The 15,433-nt window shown below is 32.6% G+C and overlaps 2 protein-coding genes across 9 annotated transcripts; both read right to left on the reverse strand.

Moving 5' to 3' along the window:
* Positions 1-1,025: 1,025 nt before the first annotated feature.
* On the reverse strand, positions 1,026-3,379 carry LOC128041189 (syntaxin-51-like). Its single transcript, XM_052630604.1, has 5 exons — positions 2,993-3,379; positions 1,888-2,090; positions 1,719-1,819; positions 1,584-1,628; positions 1,026-1,318 (listed from the first exon to the last, which is right to left on the reverse strand). The coding sequence occupies exons 1-5, from the start codon at positions 3,205-3,207 to the stop codon at positions 1,187-1,189; spliced, it is 696 nt and encodes a 231-aa protein (XP_052486564.1). The 5' UTR covers positions 3,208-3,379; the 3' UTR covers positions 1,026-1,186.
* Positions 3,380-8,087: 4,708 nt separating this feature from the next.
* LOC105768504 (DNA topoisomerase 1 alpha) lies at positions 8,088-14,571 on the reverse strand. Of its 8 annotated transcripts, none has more exons than XM_012588456.2 (17): positions 14,385-14,571; positions 13,663-13,720; positions 12,296-13,494; positions 11,975-12,169; positions 11,741-11,821; positions 11,585-11,644; positions 11,376-11,470; positions 11,103-11,259; positions 10,895-11,020; positions 10,256-10,336; positions 9,982-10,072; positions 9,765-9,898; positions 9,396-9,464; positions 9,211-9,300; positions 8,854-8,957; positions 8,594-8,762; positions 8,088-8,517 (listed from the first exon to the last, which is right to left on the reverse strand). In XM_012588456.2, exons 3-17 carry the CDS (start codon positions 13,478-13,480, stop codon positions 8,449-8,451), a joined length of 2,706 nt encoding a protein of 901 aa, XP_012443910.1. In that variant the 5' UTR covers positions 13,481-13,494; positions 13,663-13,720; positions 14,385-14,571; the 3' UTR covers positions 8,088-8,448. The 8 variants fall into 8 exon arrangements, with proteins under 8 accessions (XP_012443910.1, XP_012443906.1, XP_012443909.1 ...); XM_012588452.2 differs by having other exon boundaries at positions 12,296-13,524; XM_012588455.2 differs by having other exon boundaries at positions 13,663-13,771.
* Positions 14,572-15,433: the final 862 nt, after the last annotated feature.

Here is a 15,433-nt window from a genome sequence, read left to right on the forward strand (position 1 = left end):
TAGGGACTAAAAGCATCTTTTAACTTTGATATTATTATTATAAGCGGGATAATGTCACCTTTGGTATCTGTACTTTCATAAAATGTCTAGTGGTACAAATACTTTGAAAATATATAATGTGGTACTTGAATTATCAATATGTGTTATTATTATGGTACATGTACTTTGAAAATGTTTATTATGGTACCTAAACTATTTATATATGGTTTATTATGATCCTTGGTAAAGACGGACTATTATGGTGGCTTAGAGGGCTCTTTGTCCGGCCACCCTTGCAAAAAAAAAAAAGTTCGAAAAATTTTTAGAAAATTTCAATTAAGCCCCCAAAATTTTTGAAAATTTTCATTATACCTTTTATTTTTTTTTTTGAAAATTTTAATTAAGCAATCTTAAAATTTTGAAAATTCTCATTAATCTCACAAAAATTTTAAAAATTTTTATTAGACCCCCAATTTTTAAAAAAAATCTTATTAAACCCTTAAATTTTTAGAAAATTTTACCTGCCCCCTCCCCCAAAAAAAAACCTAGTCCCAACTCCCAGGATCTGCCATTGGTAACACTACTAGAAAATTACTAAATCAACTAATGAAAATTGGACACATAGAACCCTCTTTTTTAATTATCAAGTCCACGTAGATAATATAAAAGTGAAAAACTAAATAAAACAATAATTAAATGAAATTAAAAACAAATAACTAAACATATGGTTAATAAAAAAACCCGTACTTTCAAAGATAATAAAAATATTATTTAAAATCAATTGAAAATATTATTTTAAAGGAAAACTCTTTGGAGAAGATGATCATTTGCTTAAATGGAGAATAAAATATTTTTGGTTATGTAAGTTTAGTATTTACTTCTTCCTCATTATTCATATGTTTAGTTTTTTAAATTTTAATTTAATTATTTTTTAGTTTTCACATAATGTTATTTCATACATGCAGACTTGATGAATTAGAAAAACAAATTACGTGTCAAATTTTCATTGGTTGGTCTAACAATTCATTAACGGTGTTAACATTAAGTACCATAATAAAACATATATTGATAGTTCATGTATCACATTAGACATTTTCAAAGTATAAATACTACATTAGACATGTACTATAATAAAACACATATTAATAATTCATGTACCACATTAAACATCCTATTAAAGTACTGTTATGAAATGTGATATTATCTCTTACAAGTATTTGATGAGTAGGTATATAAGGACAAGCAGAACCACAATTCCAATGACAGCTAAAAGCATGCACATACACGACCATCCGCCATTGATGGGCTTGTTCATAATTCCCAAGTTTTTCTGCACTCTCTGATACAACAAAGAAAAGAAAACACAATACAAAATTAAAACTCTAAACAACCCAAAATTGTTTCTTTTTTAGAATCAAAGACTAATTTGACGCAACGTATAATGTTGAGGTTAAAATTGTTATTATGCTAATTTTAAAAGATGCCATGCCATCTTTCCATTAGATATTTAATGGTTGATGATCAAAAAAGAAAAAATAAAATAGTTGGATGATCATTTTGTTGAGTGATCAAAAAAGAAACTTATCAATAGCGAAGTGTTTTACCTGTAGATGAGAATCGGTGACATCGACATGTTGCCCGAGGTCGTCCTGCATAAGAGAGTGGAAGATAATGTAATGTTCATTGAGGATGAATTGAAGGCTCTCAATAAGACTATTGGAGAAAATACAAAAACATACAATTAGTGTGGTATGCAGATCAAGTTCTTCGCTGACCGCTAATGCGATGTGCTTCGTGCTTACGAGTGTTTCCTCCAACTTCTCGAGACCCTCATCTTGCTCTGCTCGTAAACTCAGTATCAAAAGTCAGAGCAATTTCACAAAGCTAGGATGAAGTAAAATAACTTGCCTTTCATTAGTTGTCGTTGAAGACCGATAAGGCCGGAGTTATCCAAACCGATTGTTCTACTCATAGTATCTGGCTTAGTTTCTGGCCCTAGTAAGCTGTCCCTATTAGCAAAGTTCGACATGTTGAATGCCGAAGCCATTTGATTCGATTTTGATCTCAAATTCGTGACCATGTCTTTGCGTCGATTCATCTCCTTATCTGTTCTGTAGCCAACATATCAAGCATCAACAAACAGTCGAAACTGGTTTATATCGAACCAGTGTCTTATAAATACCCTTGAAGACATATATGATCAAAAAACAATAATCCAACATTAAAGCCAGTTTGGATATGTAATCGAACATCGCAAAGCCAGTTTATGGTTCACAATAAAGTCATTCGAATACCCAAATTGAACATCGAAATATCATATCTTATAAACACCCTAGAGTACTTATAGGTAAAAAGATCTCTTCAATCTTTTTTTAATTTTGAAATTGAGCAAATTGGACTCACAATAAAATTAGAGAAATCTAATTTCTGTTAATTTTGAAAGTGACCAAGGACAACTAAGCACAATGTTAATATTTTTCGTCAATTGTATATAATTTTGATTGGTATATTTACACGTACTTACACAAATATTGAAGGATAAATTTATTAAATTAGGAGCAAGTTGACAGAATTTGTAAACTTTGAAGGCTAAATTTATTATTATACCAATCAAAATCATATACAGTTGACAGAAAACATTAACGTCCTGATTAATTGTCCATAGTTGCTCACTTTCGAAATTGAAAGGAATTAGATTACTTTGATTTTTTTTAGAGAGATCAAGTTGCTCAATTTCGAAATTAAAAAGAACTAGAGAAGCCTTTTTACCAAGACATGATCTAAAAGAACTAATCCAACATCAAAGCCAGTTTATCATACATGTTAATTACACGTATTTGAATATGCAATCAAACATCGAAGCAACATCAAAGCCAATTTATAGTTCATGATAAAGGCCAATCGAGTACCCCGATGGAACATCGAAGTACCTATCGTATAAACACCCTAGACGACATATACGATCAAAAAACACAAGATCCAACATCAATTCACTTCAACTAAGGTGACTTACAATGGCTTCCCAGTAGGTTTAGACAAGAGGGATTGCAATCCATCGAGTCGAGTCCCTAAGATCGTAATCTTCCTTCGAATAGCTGAAGCGTGACGCTGTGTTTCCGGTCCGGACGAAGGCAAGGAACCCTTGCCGGATATCATGCCATTGATATCATCTGCAATTTTTATTGCATCATTGTATTCTTTTATCCATTTATCTGAAGGAGATGCCATTAAAACCTTAAACAATAACAATAACCAAATCAATAGACTGATTCTTAAGGACCTAATATCTAATAATAATAAAGAAGAACAGATAAGAAATGACTTAAGCTACATTTTTAGCTTTAAAATTTAACAAAATAAACACTTGATTGAAAACCCATTAAGAAATGAAAAGTTTCAAAAAAACCCATACCAAAAAAATGTTAGAAAATGATTGGAATTAGCTGATTTTTTTTTAATTGAAATTTGGAATGTTGAATTGGGGAATGAAACGAATGCTAAGCGACAGAGGCCATGGCGACATTAACAAAAGGCCAGTCCAGGAATTATTTGCTTTCTTTTCTTTCTTTCTTTTTTTTTTTCTAAAGTTTGTTCCATTTCTTTTTTCAATTAAATAATTTTAGGTGTTTAATTATTAGTTTTAGATTAGATATTATAAAAAAATTCGAAACTTAAGATTATGAACCCAATGAGCTTAATTATCACAAGGATATTCCAAAAATAGGTAAAAGTAGGTTCCTCCATTGGGAGTCAGATTGTATTTTATCTCATTTATTCAAAAAGTAGGAAAATTAGAAAATGTACGTTAAATCAAAGACTGATATTCTTTATTAAAAAATTCATGTTCTGGAACTTGAGTTTGCCGGAGCAAAAATTAGCTAAAAACACTCCAAATCAACTCCAAAAATCATTATATCGTATTGACAAGATTCAAATCAATTTTAAAAGATAATCTAATCTTATTTAAATTCAATTTTAAGTCATACAACTATTCAACTCGAATCAAGAACCAAAGATTAACTTAAAATGTCAAAATAGTTTCAAATGTCCATGGTTATACAAGCCAATATACTCATAATTACTAAGACTAGCCTAAGCCTTTGTATAAATGTCAAAATACTAAGAAGCAAATACAAATCCTCAATTTACAACCCTTAAACCGAGTCGATGATGCAACCCTCCCCCTCCCAAGATAGAGTCTTAAGCTTCTTAGAAAAGCTTTCCACCTACACATTTTAACAACTAACGCATTAAGCTCAAAGAGCTTAGTAATTACACTCGAAAATTTCCTACTTAATCCTTATCTCATATTAGTGTTGAGCTTTTATTTTTAAGTATTGAATCTAAGTTGGTTTATATCACTTAGGGTCAAAGTTCTTAAGCACAATTTCAACTAATTAGTCACTTCATACACTAGAGGAGTTTACCATTAGCTAGGTTTTTCATTCTTTTATTGATCAATCACTTGGGTCACCTAGTCATTAGTTCTACCAATTACATTATGCACATATACCACTTATCCCCACATGCTTATCTATTTCATTAGAGTCATAATAGGTTTGTTTGCTCTTCACTAATCATTTCAATATCAAATTCTTATTTAATTGTTTTTAACTTGTAATTCTTAAATTTGCTCACATTTAATTCCACTTATACCCAATTTTTCATTCTTTTCACATTTTAATCAAGTCACTTTATTTATAGACATTTTAGCATATACCATTTCTATAAGTTCATTTATCAACACTTATAAACACTTAGCCCTACTCTAGTGGAATAGGACATGGATACTCGAGATTCCAACCGATCACACCATATGTATTGCACTAATTGTGCATCTAAACTAACACACCAAACACATAACAATCTAAGGTGCACCGAAGTGCTATTTCATAAGGCATCACATTGTCGAACCAAAGCGCGCACTAATTCCTATGGCATGTCAATTGTACATAATTTCCTAACTGTTCTACCAATCTTACTAAGGTAAAAATTATATTGTTGTTCATAGCATGTTTTCATTTTCACACATGTACACATTCATATATATACATACACATGCTCAAAATCCCTATGTACTGCCACATTCATTTCTAGGGATGGAGCAGAACTAGTGGGATGACTTTCGTGGTTTTTCATCAACAACTCATTATTTTGTTCAACCACCTAAAGGTATGAGATTAATTCAAACTATTTCTTAAAATCCTTTTCATGATATTGTTGTTGCAAGAGCATATTAGAAGTGTGAAAGGTTGAGAAAGTTTTCTCTAATAAATCTATATCAGTAATTTTCTATCCACACAAATTTAATTGAGAGGTTATTTGAATAATTCAAAGTTATACTCACTGATTTGAAATCTTGCAATTTGAGGTGCATCCAATCATAACAAACTTTAGGAAGGTTTACCTTTTTTTTTTATGGTCATATCTTTCTTTCAAATCATTCTACAATTCAAGTGGATCTTTTATGTTCAAATATTCTGCCTTCAAGATGACGACGGAGGAAGATCATAGCTTTGGTTTTGTCTTGAGATTCCTGATTGCCAATATATTTGAAATATATATATTATTTTTCTAGAAAGAAATATAAAAATAAAAATAAAATTTATCAAAAAGTTTGAAAGAATGGTGATGAAAACATACCAGATGATACACTGGTTATATAAAATTTCTAGCATAAAATAGTTAGAATCTCTGAAGTAGGCTGCAATGAGACAAAAGATCTTCTTTCTAAAGAGATTTGATTCGAAACTATTATATGTCCAAGGTCCAATATTGAAATAATTTCAGAGGTTTTTCTTGACTTTATCTGTGTCAGCACACCATTCGAAATGCTCGACTCTTTTTCAAATTTGAATCTGTTCATTTAGAATCTGGGTTTTTCTATTTTATTTTTATTTACTTATTTATTAGAGGTGATCATGGGCCTGGCTGGTTGGTCTGGCCCAGCGGTCCGCCCGAAATATTAGAGAGTTTGGGTAAAAATATAGGCCCAAAATATGAGTTTGGGAAAAAAACGAGGCCCGTTTAGAAAATCGGCCGGGCCTCGGGCAAAATTTTTTTGGCCCGGGCCTGAATATAATAAATATTTTTTTTTTTTAAAAACAAATTTCTCATTTCCCCTCCCCATTTCCCATTTCCCATTTCCCTAAGCCCGTATATTTTGAAATTTATTTTTTTATTTTAAAATTTAGAAATACTCTAAAATAAAAATAAAAATTCTTTTTTTAACTCTTTATAATTTATAAAATTTTAAAATAGTAATGGTAAAATTACACTTTGCCCCTCAAATGATAAAAAAATTAATTTAATCTTTTAAAAACGGGCCAGGCCAGGCCGGACTCGGGCTTAATATTTTTCCCCGGGCCGGGCCTGGATAAAATTGTATGCCCATTTTTTGGGCCGGGCCAGGCCCGGGCATAGGAAGTGGGCTGAATTTTTTTCTAGGCCCGGCCCATGATCACCTCTATTTTTATCTTTCTTTTTTTGACAAAAAGACTTGATTTTTCCAATCCAATCAATATAATAATAACACTATCTTCTTATCCTGGATTCTAAAATCATCTCATACTCCTACCACTGTTATTTCTTGTTTTTACTCTGATGGTTCCCTCCAGCCGTAGCCTGTGCCACCTTATTCGCCAACTTCTCTTGCAATACCTTTGCATCTCTGCTCATAAGACATAATTTATAAAACCACGAGTAGAAAGCGAAGGCGCAAAATTCACACAATAAAAAAAATTATAAAAAGGAATTTAAAGAAAGAAAGAAAGAAAGAGGGGACCTTTCATGGTGCTGCCAAGGGGCTAACGCCTATTTTTTTATAATTTTTTGAGTATTTTATATATATTTTTTAATTTTATGTATTATAAGATTTTTAAATTTAATTATATTTTAAATTTTAGAATCATGACCAAATTGGTATAATGTGTAAATACTAAGGGTTAAATTTGTTGTATTTTTTAATTAGGAGTAAATTAATTAAAATGGGTAAACATTGAGGGTTAATTTTGTTATTATAACAGGCAACGTCAGCATTCCATCTAGTGATAAAACTCATTTTAATGGTAGAGTGACTAAAATTGACAACTTATCAAACATGAATAACAAATAATAAAATTTTAAAATAAGTGACCAAGATAAAATACTAATAAACTCAGAGGACTAAATAGGTAGTTTGCCTTTTATATAATCTCATTAATTTTCTTTTCTAACTATTTTAAAAAGCATGATGGGTTCACCTTTGTCTTTCTTGGGGTGGATTCTTATTGGATTTCTGAAGCTTGTTTTTCATGGTAATGTATATTATTTAAGTGTGTCATGAGTTAATTTGGTATTAATTTAATTAAGAAAATTATTAAAATAGTCTTACATATTTTAAATAAGTTATATCGTTACAATGATACTTTTGTCTTTTATTTATTTAAAGAAAAATTCCTAAAAGTTTATAAATATTGAGTTTGAACTGTATACCACTAACATTTATAATATCTCATTTTACTATTTTAACCAATGTTTTATTTTTATATTTTTATATATTTCGATGTAATTGCACAATTTCTTTCATTCGCATTATTTGTATATATTATTAATATTATTGATTGAGTTAGTGTCACAAATTTACTCGATATCAACTCAAAAAAATCATTTTACTCACACTTTAAACTAATTTTTAATTTTAATTCGTACATATATACATATATGTTGTTGTTGTTGTTATTATTAATTTCAAACTTTACATTTGATTGAATGTTAAAACGCATGATGACAAATTTAGTCTTTTAACAATTACACATTTATCAATTCGACCCTTACTTTTTCTTTAACTAAATTTGACCTTCTAAAACCTTTCAACTCTGATTAAAACATTAAATTTTTAAGTAGGAAAGCTTACATAACAATCGATGATGTATACTTCATGTTTTTTTGTTTTTCCCGATACCTTAACCAATTTCCAGTCCCCAATTAAAACCCCCTTTTTTTTTCTTTTTTTAATTTAAAAATCCCACTCCATGTGTACCATCAGTGAAGTCAATAAAACTTGCCTAACAGTACAAAATTTGATAACTGGTCTCTTTTACACCAGGAATTGAACATGATAAAAGTGGTAAGAAGAAAAAGGGAGCAAATGTATAAAATTTAACTCTGTTTATGAAACATTGTTCAATGTATATCCAGTTCGACATTTAACAGTTAGTAGGGAATGTTGAAAAAGCAAACAATTTCTTTAGCAACAGGGATGGATAAAAGAAATGGGCCAACCAGCCCTTTGATTAGATTAGATCGACATATAACATGAATTTTTCCCTCTAAAACCGACAAAAAAAAAAAACATATGGAAAAATGGATCATCATTTCAACAAAGAGGGGAGTTTTGGTTGTTCCTTTCTCCCCCCCTTTTTTTTTCCTGGGGACTGGTAGGTCGGAGTAAGAATTTAATGGCGCCAACCTGGTTCTCGTTACGGATGATTAGAATCTGAAATCCGGATCCACATCCATTGCCCAAGCAAACTTTGCCAGAAGTGACTTGTTGAATATCTGTGAAACAACATCATACAATCAAGAAATTGAATAATGTGTGTCATTCTGATAATTATAACAAACATGGTTTTACCTTCTCGATGGGAACTTCATGCCGCTTGCACCATGCAACCGTGATTCGAGGGTCAAGGTAATTGATTTTGGATGTGCCCAGTGCTACAGTTTTTAGATCCTCTTTAGTCTGCATGTCCCGTTCCATCTTCTCAATCTTTACATTTGTTTGAGCTATCTTTTTCTCTATCCTGCATCGAAAATGAATCCATGAAAAGAAGTTCGATTGTAAAATTTGCATGGAAGCCTTTAAGAAAAAGAAAAGGGAACAAGCTATATTACGCTTCAGGGGTCAAGTTCCTCTTCTGCTTCCCATCAGCATCCTTCAATGGCGGCTTCCCTTTCTTAGCCCTGTCCAAATCAGTTTTTAGCTCTTTTAGAACACCCTACAAGCAACAAAAAAAGGTCAGTCTGATAGATATGGAATGGAAAAGCACCAAATTGTAAGGAAAAGCCAAAGTGACTATGTTGCTTCGACTCTACATTTTCTTCAAGTACCCATGTTTGAACCCAACATATATTCATAAAAGGGTGCAGGGATATGATCCTCCCAATACATGTAAAAGCTTAGAAAATTCAACATACTTGTGCCGGACACATCTATTGTTTTCCAAGAAAATTTCTAGCGAGAGTTATTACCTTGAGTTCTGTTATTTTCTCGGTCAACCTTGACATTTGCGCACTATGAGATTTTGAGATACTGCGCTGATGATTACAAATGATTGCAACCTGCAGGAAAAACAATCAAACTTCTAGATACAAGAAAGTTAAGCAGAAAATAGATAACTTCATCAGCTCAGCATCTAGCCAGAAACGGTCCTTACCTCCTTGTTTGCACGCTGATAAATTACTACTTTTTCTGCTACATCACCATCTTCGGTTTCTTGATTTAACTGCATTGAAGAAAAGAAAATCTAAATAAGCATGAAGCTAAAACTTTCTTTTAAAAAATTAATCCAACCATATCACACAAGTACAGACACTGCAAAAAGCAAATTTCCATGCACAGTATTGACACTCCTAATCTTGTTACTCACTACATTGAAAGTTCTCCTAAATATATTTTATATATAATTGTAATCGTTACAGTCCAATATATTTGTCTCATACACTTATTGATGACTTGCAACTAGGGTATGCACACAAACAATATTAGAGTAAAATGCATGCAGGTCATGCATAGGTTGACATACCATATCGTCCAATGTAATGGAAGCATTATAGGTACGGAAGACTTTCGCTGTAAGACCAGGCATGAGTTCCTTCAAATGAGCATTTAGTTTACTCGTATCAAGCTCATCAAAAAGATCATCACTTTTGCTTTTCCCTGCAAAAAAGAGAGATCACACCCTTTGGCTTAAGTCATATCATATATGTCTCAATTCTAGTCACAGGTAGTCAACAACTTACTAGTTTGAAACTGTCCAATTGCCTTGTATACAGGAAGCTCAACCTCTACCGTGTTCACGTATTGGATCGAATCTTTACCGAGGAAGTCAAACTGAATGAATAAAACAAGGACAAAAATGTTAACAACAGTCTCAGCTAGCAGATAAATGACTTGGCTTCCACAGAATTCAACAAAACTAACGAGTTTTAACAGGCAAATTCCCAGAAAAAATAGGCCCATTCTAACAGTTACCAAAGAAATACTATCTTTTCTCGGAGCATATTCCAACCTTACCTTCAATTTATTTGGAGGAATACATTCCACATTTCCTACTTTAAGCGTGCAACAACCAACGGTATCAGCTTCATCATCATCCTGCAAATGGCCAACCATAACATAAGGAATACCCCAAAAAAAAGAGGGTTGTCTGAAAGTTTTCTTCGTAACTAAAAGTTAATAGGACCCAGCAACTTTCAAGACAAACATAGATTATATATTGGTTATCAATATCTTTCAACCTAAAAGATAAAACAAGACCTAAGTAAAGACTACTACATGAAGTTGAAAGAGTTAAAAGGTCAAGAGAGAAGGAGACCAAAAAGAACTAAAAAAAAATAGAAAAGCAATAGTTCAAAATGATTCAATGGAAGATGCAATCAACTTTAACCCTTTACCCTTTAGCCTTTCTGCCCTTCTGCTATTACTAGGAGCAGCCACTAACATTTTCCATAAACATCAATAGAATGCACATAGGACCACCAAATATAATACCTGACTAACACAAAAAGCCTAATAAACTACATCAGCTCGGACATTTTATTTCCTCCATTGAATTCAATCCTACCCACACAATTAATGTACAAAGAGATGTTAATGCACTTGCACAAGTAAAAAGAAACACAAATTAGATTATCCATGGTAAACATGATATACCTTCTCATTACCCGCCCTAAGAGCTAATTTGTCAATTAGATAGGTAGCAACTGCTATTTGCCTCTTTGTAACATCTTTTGCTGTAAAATCCTTCGTATATGCTGCTCTGATGTTCTTGATATAGTCCTGCATTTAAAGTGCAAACATCCATTTATTTATATAGGGTTAACTAAATAAAAACTAAAAGCACCATCCTATTGCTTATTACCTTCAGCAGCCTTGCTTTCTCATATTTCTCCTTGTCACTTTGCCCTTTCAAAGAACTGCTAGCAGCCAAAAATACATATTTGAATTCTTTTGGATTAATGGGATCATTCCAGAAAGCTAACCATGTAACAGTATTGTCATGTTTTATATCTTTCCATCTGCCAGTCAGACAAAAAAAGAAATCTCAAAGTTAAGATCATTAGATTGAAAATAACCTTCAATCTTTACGTATATTATAGAAAATAAATGCTCTTCTTGTCTCTTAAGTCTTAACCTTTCACCAGGGATTGGACATTCTGGAATTGGGGCATCCTTTCCGATATTAATGGTAATGTCACATGGACGAATACGTCTTTTCAACTTTCCCATCTGAAAGCAACAATAAATAGAAAGAGCGTCATATAAGAATCCTATAAATGGAACTATGCGACTAAAGCATAGAGTTTTTTGCGACATTAAAGTTGTCACACATGTCATCAATACCTTGGGATGCTCTCCTCGACCTCGGAAAAGTCCAGGTGGTTCAACTCTGAAATTTCCTACCTGCAGTTAAAAACAATCATCTGAATTAAATCCAGAAGAAAAGAAAGTAGTTTTAAATGGGATAAATCAAATTCTACATTGAAGCTAAATCTTCACCTTCTCTTTGACACCATCTACAATAGCCCACATATACTTTTCCTCCTGCTTCAACTTTTCTTCTTTCAAAGCCTTCTTCTCCTACAAACAGTAACCATCCTTAATGATTGTAAAACCTTCAGATAGAATTTACTTTGAAGGAATAATACGAGAACAGATATCTAGGTTCTAAGATAGATGTCATAGAAAAAGCTATAGTATATTGAAGCCAAAAATTATTTACAACCAACTTACTTCAGAACTCATTTGTTTCTTCTTCTCTTTCTCCTGCAAATGCCACTCATAGATTGGAGTGAAATCACATTTGTCCAAGCTCTTAATGACATGGTTTCTACCCAGTAATTTACTCCAATCCTCCCAGAAATTCTTCTTGAACTGTGGTTTACTCATGTAATCGGTCTCTTGCATTACCGCAAACATTGTTGCCACCTGCAGAATGGAAAGATCACATTAAAATATCCACTAAAAATCTTGCAGACATTGGTCCTCACGAAAACACACGAAAACAGAATTGACATATAAACATCAAATATATTTAGAGAGTGAAAAAGAGACCTCCTCTTGTTCAGGAGTTAGATCCACTGGTTGCCCATCATATAGCATCTTAACCCCATGAGGCTTGTATGGAGGAGGGAATATGACACCATTGTGAACCAAGGTACTCCATTTTTTCTGTCCATCACCAGAACTAGGCGACAGCTTTGTTGACTTGCTATATTTAGATTTTTTCATATCTTTCTTCGACTTATTTATCTTTTTAAATGATGAAGATACAACCTTGGTTGCCTTTTGCTTCACGGATGATGTTTTACTGACTGATGAAACCGACTTTTTTATCCGTTGGGAAATTGGAATATGATCATCTTCATCATCTTTTTCTGCTTTCACAGTAACTTGCTTGGTTTTCATCGTTGTAGGAGTATCTGAAATCTTTGGCTTCTTAGCATAAGACTGATCTGATGAATTGCCTTTATCAAGAGGTCTCTTATCTGATAACACGGAACACTTTTGCTGCTTGTCCTTCATGATAGAACCATTCTGCTGAATTTTAGAAGGCAGAGGTTTCTTCTCATGAGATCCATATGGCTTACTGCTCGATGTCCCAGTATTGGACTTCATGCTGAACCTCGCAGACAAAGGAGCATCATCATCTGGATCTTCAGCAGATCCTTTTACCTCAATTTTTGGTACCAATCGCTGTGACTGGGCAGGAGTTGAAGTGCTCACCCCTTTATTGCCCTGGCTTGAGATCCCCTTAAGCCTTGCACTCAAAGGTTTTGAGTCATCGTCGTCTTCATCGCTGTTTGTTTCATCAGTACATTTAATCAGCCTTTTCTCTTCCTTGACAGCAGTAAACTTATTCTGCTTCAATGCTTGTTTTGACTGATCACTTAATGAAGTCGATGCCTTAGAACTAACCACTGGTGACCTCACTGGTGATGCCTTGGCGGATGAATTAGATGATTTCGGGCTCAAAATAGGTGATCTGGTGGGAGGTGACTTAGACGGCAGGATTGACTTGTTGGTCCAGGCAACGGAATTTTGACCATTAGGAGCTTGTACACTGGAGGCCTGTCTCCCAGACTGTCCATCAGACCTTTGAGATGATGCCTTCTTTACTTCTGAGTTTAACTGATTTTGCTTAGAGGACGAGGTATTACTCCTCTTGAAAACTACGGGCCCATCGTCATCCTCATCATCATAGTCATAAACATGTTTGGAAGGAGCCTCAACAGCCATTATCCAACCACAAACTGTGTTGGCATGTATATCAAATCAAATATCTGATTAAAACAGAATCCCAATTACTTTGGCAATAAAACATACTTTACATCTAAAACCCTTATAAATTGACAATAAATTAATTAAACAGATTATAATTACTGTACAAGCTTAATTGCTAAACCAATTATGCAACATACCTAAAATGCCAACCCAATAACTCGAAGAACCGTCAGAATCCCCACAAATGAACAAAGCCTACCATGCATATCCACATACAAAAAACCATCCCCCCGGCGTTAAATCATCCTAGCAATGAAATTAAATGGCTAACAATAATGGCGTAAGCTCGAGGAATGACCAGCAAAACAAACAAGAATTCCAAACAAATTCCATTAGATACAGAACACCCATTACTCCAAACACCCCAAATTCAAAAGGCAACCTAATAATAAGACCAATAATAAAAGAATCCACAAATGAAAAAGGCGTTTTCCTCCAAACCCATATGCATACACATGCAAATAGTCACCAATAAGAGCTAACTAATAACCATCTAAGTTCAACCTAACTTACAATGCCAAAAAATTAGGCAAAAAGCTTCAAGCAATGATAAACCTAAGCAATAACAATGGACCGATTGAAGCTTATAATCTTTGCTCCTTTCCCCCTAAATAAAACAGAGGTTTTTGCTTAAAAAACTTAACCCAAAAAAAAGTCCAAAACAGTGAGCTAAGGTATATAACCTAATCCAAGAGAAAATTATCGAATTTAAAACATTGAAGAATAAGAAAAAAAGAAGATTAACAAAACAAAAAAAAAGTTCCCAATTTTGAGTGGAAGAAAACCCTAAATATGAAAATTTTATGGGAGGCCAAAACAAAAAGAAGGGTGCTGAAATTAATGGGGGAAAAAGGGTTACCTTTAAAACAAAAAGATCAAAGCTTTGATAAGAGAGTGTAGATCGATTCAACCCTTGCTTTATTTCTTTTGATTTCTTAGTTCTTCTATTTATCAGCGGTTTTTTAAATAAAAAAAATGGAAATTTTTTCTTTGTATTTTTTTCTTTTTCTTTTTTCTCAGATTCTGAGCTGTGTGTTAAACTTCAACCGATAAAGTTTAACATATAGACAAAGTTGTGCAGTTTTGGTAGGAGAACAAAAGGTAGCTCAATGGGCCTTGGGCCTTGGGCCTCTTTGGGGATATTATGGGCCTTGTGCCCATATGATTTTAAATTTTTATTTTTACTTTTTTATTTGATGTATTTTTATGTATGTAATTAATATAAATACGGTAAACTACACTGATAATCACCCAACCACTAGTAATTTTTCCGGCCACTCAATTATTAGGAAATTTCTTTTTTGATTACCGAATTACGAAAGTTACAATATAGTCACTCAGCTTTTCAATTTTATCTTTTTTCACTATCAATGAGCTAACGGTGGTAGGTTTGAAAATTAGCATAATAGCAACTTAACCTTTAACATTTATAAATTATGTCAATTTAGTCTTGATTCTAAAAAATTTAACCCTCAACATATACACATTGTGCAATTAAGTTGTTGTGTTTTTTTTTTTTTTGCGGTTTTATTTTTCTTTGTGACGTCAAGGGTTGATTTTAAAATAATGAGAAAATATCAAAATTACTATCTTGGGATTTTGGGTTTTTCATTTTTTTGTATAGTTTCAATCAAATTTAGTTGATAATTTTTTAGCTTTTTAGGTGAAAAAAAAAAAAAAAAAGAATAAGAAGATTAAATTACACAATGTGTAAATGTTGAGGGTTATATTTTTAGAATTGAAACAATGCATAAATGTTGAGGGTTGAAGTTACTATTATGCCAATTTTAACTATTCTATCCATTTTGGGGTGATTTGGTAAAAAAATACAATTTTAAGAACTAAAAGAGAAAAGAAATTAAATGAAGGGTTAAACTGTGATCCCATGTCATCCATATCCCTTTCTAA

The sequence above is a fragment of the Gossypium raimondii genome, chromosome 5 (assembly GCF_025698545.1).
Source record: "Gossypium raimondii isolate GPD5lz chromosome 5, ASM2569854v1, whole genome shotgun sequence".
Lineage (NCBI taxonomy): Eukaryota > Viridiplantae > Streptophyta > Magnoliopsida > Malvales > Malvaceae > Gossypium > Gossypium raimondii.

What these genes read in the sequence shown, in the direction of transcription:
- LOC128041189 (XM_052630604.1), bottom strand. Translation starts at nt 3,207, where the DNA reads ATGGCATCTCCTTCAGATAAATGGATAAAAGAATACAATGATGCAATA. An exon ending in TCAACGACAACTAATGAAAG is followed by an intron (nt 1,820 to 1,887) that starts GCAAGTTATTTT and finishes GTTTACGAGCAG; the next exon opens with AGCAAGATGAGGGTCTCGAG. An exon ending in TCACCGATTCTCATCTACAG is followed by an intron (nt 1,319 to 1,583) that starts GTAAAACACTTC and finishes TTGTTGTATCAG; the next exon opens with AGAGTGCAGAAAAACTTGGG.
- LOC105768504 (XM_012588453.2), bottom strand. Translation starts at nt 13,480, where the DNA reads ATGGCTGTTGAGGCTCCTTCCAAACATGTTTATGACTATGATGATGAG. An exon ending in GTCGAGGAGAGCATCCCAAG is followed by an intron (nt 11,471 to 11,584) that starts GTATTGATGACA and finishes TGTTGCTTTCAG; the next exon opens with ATGGGAAAGTTGAAAAGACG. An exon ending in TTCCTCCAAATAAATTGAAG is followed by an intron (nt 10,073 to 10,255) that starts GTAAGGTTGGAA and finishes TTATTCATTCAG; the next exon opens with TTTGACTTCCTCGGTAAAGA.